At 35.1% G+C, this 6,931-nt stretch overlaps 1 protein-coding gene across 1 annotated transcript in view; it reads right to left on the bottom strand.

Annotated features, from left to right (window-relative positions):
* The window catches only part of RUFY1 (RUN and FYVE domain containing 1), a gene marked incomplete in the record, with an annotated part of 48,019 nt that overhangs the window by 36,225 nt on the left and 4,863 nt on the right, over positions 1-6,931 (bottom strand). The window contains 2 exon segments of the mRNA XM_072400802.1: positions 3,380-3,425; positions 6,020-6,121. Coding sequence (XP_072256903.1) covers positions 3,380-3,425; positions 6,020-6,121 — 148 coding nt within the window.

Raw genomic sequence — 6,931 nt, 5'->3', positions numbered from 1 at the left:
TTTTTTTTTTACATTTATTAAATTTATTAACTATTAGACATGTGTCAGTGAGTTATGTCTAAGAATTATAGGCCTACAATGTAAACTAAATTTCCATGCAAAAAATTGTACTGCTTTTTGCATGGAAAAAGCTATCTATCCATATACAGATTGACTTTACTAAACCTACTGACCCTAACTTGCAAAGTAACTGTCTGTGGAGTACTGTGTCCAATGTTTTAGCAAAGTCTAAGTACACTATATCAACTGCCACTCCACTGCCAACCTGTTTACTTACTTCCTTATAAAAAAAAGTAAATTGTTTGACCACTTCGGCCTTTCTTGAATCCATACGGACTACTTTTTATATTATTTTCTAGCAGAATTCCTGTATATGGTTCTAAATCAAACTCTTTAGGACCTTTCCAACTATAGAAAATAAACTTACCGGTCTGTAGTTACTTGGTAATGACTTTGCTCCCTTTTTGAATATAGGAACCACATTGACCTTACGCAAATCCATTGGTACCATGCCAGTGATTAAAGAGTCTCCAAAAAATTAGAAACAATGGCTTTGAAATAACTGGGCTCAGCTCTTTGAGGACATGTGGATATAATCCATCAGGCCCTGGTGCTTTGCCAACCCTAATTTTGTCCAACTGTTTCTCAATCATATCAATTTTGAGCCATTGTGGCTCATTTAAGGCAGTGACATTGCTATTAGCAATTTGGACCTCAGCTCTGCCATTTTCCTTTGTGTACACAGAGCTAAAAAAAAAAGTGTTTAGTAAATCCACCTTTTCTTTATCCCCAACATACATACATGCTCAGATCTGATATTCCTGTTATTAATATATTTAAAAAAATTGGGGGTTTGCCTTACTTTCTTTTGCAATCTATCTTTATTTTTGTTTAAAAGTTTTGTTTATAATGTTTTGCATTTTTTATCTCTTTTCCACATCTTTTGCTATTTTTTTTTATAGTTTTAAAGTGATGAAGGTGATCCTTAATTTTTAAATTTTTGGAATGCCCTTTTCTTATTCTTTATGGCTTTTTTTTAGAATTAGCTGTGAGCCACATCGGGTTTAGTCTCTTAACCCTATTACCCACTCTAATATTGTTTGTGTAGAACAGACCTAAAACATTCTTTTTTCTGGTCTGTGTTATTTGTGACTTGGACTGGGAAAGAATATCGTCCTCAGAGAGCCGCCCTTAATAATGGAAAATTTGGTCTTTTAAAATTGATTGTTTTTATCGGTTTACAGCTTACGTTTAATGAAATCACATTATGGTCACTGCTACCCAGATTCTCTTTTATATGCACATTTGTTATAAGCTCTGTATTATTAGAAATAACTAGGTCCAGCAGATTATCATTTCTAGCTGGGGCTTCTATTAACTGTACCATAAAATTATCTTTTAATAAATTCAAAAAAATCTGCTCTTTTGCTGTACCTGTAGTGGCATTACACCAGTCAATGGCAAAGTAGTTAAAATCTCCCATTACTAAGACAATACCAGCTTTTGCAGCCCTTTCTATCTGTGCTAGTAGTTGATTCTCTATTTCTTCCTAAGCACTGGGCGCTCTAATACTCCAATAATTAACTATGTATTATGCATCCTTATATTCATCTACACCCAAAATCTCAATACTTCCTCCATCAACATTTTCTTCTTTCACATTCACTTTCAGATCAACTCTCATGTACAGACAGGCACCACTACCTTTTCTTTTTCTGGTCTGTGTTATTTGTGACTTGGACTGGGAAAGAATATCGTCCTCAGAGAGCCGCCCTTAATAATGGAAAATTTGGTCTTTTAAAATTGATTGTTTTTATCGGTTTACAGCTTACGTTAAATGAAATCACATTATGGTCACTGCTACCCAGATTCTCTTTTATATGCACATTTGTTATAAGCTCTGTATTATTAGAAATAACTAGGTCCAGCAGATTATCATTTCTAGCTGGGGCTTCTATTAACTGTACCATAAAATTATCTTTTAATAAATTCAAAAAATTCTGCTCTTTTGCTGTACCTGTAGTGGCATTACACCAGTCAATGGCAAAGTAGTTAAAATCTCCCATTACTAAGACAATACCAGCTTTTGCAGCCCTTTCTATCTGTGCTAGTAGTTGATTCTCTATTTCTTCCTAAGCACTGGGCGCTCTAATACTCCAATAATTAACTATGTATTATGCATCCTTATATTCATCTACACCCAAAATCTCAATACTTCCTCCATCAACATTTTCTTCTTTCACATTCACTTTCAGATCAACTCTCATGTACAGACAGGCACCACTACCTTTTCGTTTGACTCTTGTCTTTATGTAAGAAAGTATAACCAGGAATATTGACAGTGCTTTCAGGTGAAGAACAAAGCCAGGATTTAGCAATACCAAAGTCATAGTGCTCCTCGCTCATTAAGGCTTCCAACTCCCCTATTTTTTTTTTTTGCTAGACTTCTAGCATTGGTGAACAGGCTCTTTAAACCTTTGCTGCAATTACCATCACTGTTTGCCAAAATCTTTTGTTCTTCAGTACTGTTAGTAGTGCGCAATCCAATGTTTGTTTGTAACATGAGAAATTCCTTATATTTATCCATAACCCTCCACCAGTTGAATATTGTTGGGGGGGGTAGCCACAAGAGTCCCAATTTATCTCACATTTATCTTTTTTCTACTGTCAAAGGGAATTTAGGGTTCAGATTGCCATGGAAGTGGCCCCTGGGGTTTCCTAATATGCAAATTCAATTTGGGGACCCTGGTGTTGAAATAGTCCTCCTAAATTTAGACCAATCACCACAATTTTTACTTTATATAGAAGGGTAGGTAACCCATTTTTTTCTTTTTTCATTAAATGCCTTAATGAGAAAAGATCCGTAATTCTTTTTGGGATTTTATGTTTGAGACCCTGTATCTGGCAACAAGTTGTGTTTAGTATCAGCTCTCAGGGTCCCCTGTATACCTGAAAATTTCAAGCTTCTACAACAATCGGTGTAGAAGATATGAAGGTTTATACATTGGAGGTAATGACAGCAGCATGGACACATACACAGCTCTCACCCTGTTGCTGTACAAAAGGTAGGATTATTTCACAGTACAGTACTTATTGCAGAGGTCTATAGAACACAAACATAGGAGATGCACGCACAGGCAGAGCAGACAGTAGTACGCATTCTGAAGGTAGGATTTTCTTACAGGACGCCAGGGCTTCTGCCTCCTGTCAACCCCCAACTCACCAGCCAGGGACCGACAAAGGTCCGCGGCTCAGGGGTTGGTGACTACTGCTCTAGGGTTCAGGAGATGGGAGAGGTCAAGGTTTATTACATGTTACACTCTAGGTAATTATAGTTATATGATATTTGTACCCTTATGTGACCTACTTTGAGTATCACAGCTCCTTCTTCTTCCAACATCAGTGCTTCAGGTTCATAAAAGTCACTTATTCAAAAAATAAAAGAAAATAAAAAGAAATGTTTTAAGCTTTTACATAACACAGAACAAAAGTAATTAAGCCATTATTTGGTATTGCTATAAGTGTTACTACTGTCTAATACAATCAAAATTAAAATAATATTCAAGATAATTAAATACAGTAAAGTAGGCATATTTACCTGATACTTGAGATATATTTCTGATATATAAAAAATATGGAAAAACTTGCAAGGATTGTTTGGTTACAAATTCATTATGTATGCACAGTTGTCAGCTGATGTTTGAAGGAGATAATTTGGCAGTTTGATGTCAGCACAAACTTACCTGGTACCAGTAACTTCTATTCATGTCTGGTGACAAAGCTAGGCAGCTAGGGCAGATGCGACAGGCGCCATTTTTTCAGTGGGTCTCCTTGCTCTGTGCAGGCTCAAGTGTGTGCATACTCACAATACTCCCTCCAAGAGTGCTTTGCTGCCCATCTCAAGTGGTGGGCAAACACGCAGCCAAGGGATCTGGCCACTCATAATCCTGTAGCCTATATGACACCCCCAGCTGCTATACTTAGCCTGACCTAGCTGCTGCTTTTCTAGTTTGATTTTTTGCGTACCGAAGCCCTGAGCCAACTAAATCACTGAAACAGCGCAACCTACCTAGCTTCCAAGACTGAGCAGGGGCTTGCCTAAAAGCAAAGAATACAGTGCAAGAAGTATATTCCTGTCTGGTTAAGCACTGATATTAGTCTAGGGCCATGCATTTGGTAAATGGATAAATAGACACAGAGGATCATTTATTTTTATTTTATTTTTTAAGAATTCACTACTTTATGGCATTTGTAGATATTTTTTAGAGGATTTATAATTATAGTTATATATATGGAAGGTATATCCATATGTCCATCTATATGAACTATAAAGATCTATGGATATATGATGATGTTTTTTATTGACCCATAAATATTTGATTTGATTTGTCTTTAAAAAAAAAAATTGACCATTTTTTACATCAGTGTTCAAGAAAACAGTCAATGTAAACAATTCACATTGATAGAATCAGAAATTAAATATATGAAATAGAATAGAATATATACATGTATAAAATATTCAAACAGTTGAAAATTCTAAATTTAAAACGTTGTCAAGAAAAACTTCATCAGGAGATTTGAGGACCTGCTTACAGATGTTGAAATGTTTATTCATTCACAGCAGTTGCATAATGTTGGTATCCCTTCATCAAATTAGTGACATCCTCTATTGCACTAAAGTAACAGATGAAGTTTTTCTTGCAAAAATGAAACGTGTTCAGTAGAGGCAAACGCCCTATTGAAAGATTGTGTTATTTAAACAAATATACTGATGGATAACAACACTCTTTGGACCCTGCATCCATGATGATGACTACTAAAAATTAAGTTTGGCTGTAAAGGTTCGTTTAGGTTTATGATAAGTGTTTTAGTGTATGTACATTGATTTTTTAGCCTTTAAAGCCCCTTGGTTTTCTTTTTATATATTGCAATTTTGTATTTTTTTTTTAAAGAAGTGAACTGCAGCAGCTTTGAAAAACCAAGATAACAAACAGAACTAATATTTGTTAAATAGAACTGTGGTCATAATAAATCATATATACATGACAGTCAGGCACTGCAATTAACACAGCAGTTTTTATTTTGTCTACATAGTTTTATTATGAATGATCCTGCTGGTAGATCTATACTTTTTACCGACAATTGTCATAGAAAGGATTTAATTTACACTAGAAAGTTATCTTCATACCACATCATGAAGTGAAGGAAAATCATTCTAATGAGACAAAATTGTCAAAAAAAAGCAACTCTCCCAACCTATAAATCAAATGTTCCTTTAACGACTTATAACTGCTAACACACTTTAGATATTCAGAAACAATAATGCTCACAATCAGATATAACATAAGAAAAGCTACAAACATGGAGTGAAGTTTTTTAGTGCAGACCACACATTACAATCATACTGCAATACTAATACTTTGCTTACTTTTGAATCAATAAACCATGCTGTGTTTTATTTATTTATAATTACAACAAATTTTGGGCTTGCATTGTCATTCTGTATGATGTTGCGGAGGTCAATCTAAATGGAGTTTATCAACAGCTACTGGTAATGCTTACATATGGAAATTTGTAGTGGAACATTAAAATGTGCATGAATTACAGTGAAGTTGGAGTTCAATAAACACTTACGCTTGAAGAACTTCAAACATATGTTTTTGGAAGCATATGAAAAGCACTGCAATCGTTTTTCGTTGAAAGCAAACGAACAGTCTCAACCAATGCTTAAGATTTTAATAAATGTTAGCCGCATGCTACTTTCCTAACCAGTGTCAAAGCCATGTTGCCATGTTTCTGAACTTGAAACTAAGTAAAGCAAAGCAAAACATGCCAAATTTTCCTAACTAGGCAATATGAGATTTGATTAAAGCCAGTGGAAGCCAAATCTAAACCTAAAAACTATATGATCAAATATTTCAGATACTATAGTCAAACATTTAGCAGTGAGGTAACACGGCATAAAATCCACCCAGCCATTTGGAAACGGGACATGATAAAACTTTTCATTGAGCAATACCTCAGCAAATGCTTGTGGTCTATCAGCACTTGCAAGTAATCAGCTAACTTTTTCTGCATCAGTGAAAGATGTAGCCAAGCTCTTCCTCGTCCGACAGCTGTCCTAAAACAAAAATAAGGAAATAAGGTATTTTAGGCTTGAAAACATCTAAATTGGGTTAAATAATAACAAAGACTCAAAAGGAGAAACTTTACCTTATTTATCGTTGCATGCTTAACAAAGTAATATTAGTTACTTTATTCAATAAAGAGTATGAGTCCCTAAGTGCAGTTACCCACACTGTAACCAACTAAATATATCTTGTTCTAGTCCGACAGCAAGGTGATTTCTAAAAAGTTGCAAGGGGTTACTGCACTAAATTGAAATTCCCTAATTATTAAATGGATACTCCTCCAAGATCTGTTCCCTCAGTTGTTACATAGGGAGCAGTGTGTGCCAGTGTAAAGATTACAGACAGCCTTCATCACCTATACCACTCCCCCCTCCATTTTTCATATACTTTTACCTTCCCTATCTTCCATTTTTTCCTGTATTTCCTTTTTAATAAACATAAAAAAAATGTTTTTTAGAACAGGACAGAAGATGGAGTGGAAAAGGTTAATGAGGAGACAATGGTCACCTTATCTACTTGTTTATATGATCACTGTCACTAAAATAGGAAGTGATGAGAAACCAAATTTTACAGTTATCACAAGGACAGGAAGTGAAGGTACATTTTCCAGTGAGGTACAGCTGTTTTTTGAGCAATTGACTGATAACAAGGGTCTAGCCTGTAACATGAGAGCGCAACATGTTACCTTTGGTGATGAAACCTCTGGCCTTTATCTTGGTGTACTATATGTTCTTGTAGGTGATGGTTATTTGAAAAATGTAACAAAAATTACAAGCTTGAGATAAATAGAGGTACCGTAT

This window comes from Pyxicephalus adspersus, chromosome 2 (assembly GCF_032062135.1).
Source record: "Pyxicephalus adspersus chromosome 2, UCB_Pads_2.0, whole genome shotgun sequence".
Lineage (NCBI taxonomy): Eukaryota > Metazoa > Chordata > Amphibia > Anura > Pyxicephalidae > Pyxicephalus > Pyxicephalus adspersus.
The sequence above is the reverse complement of the archived record's forward strand: the minus strand, read 5'-3'. Positions and strand labels throughout refer to the sequence as shown.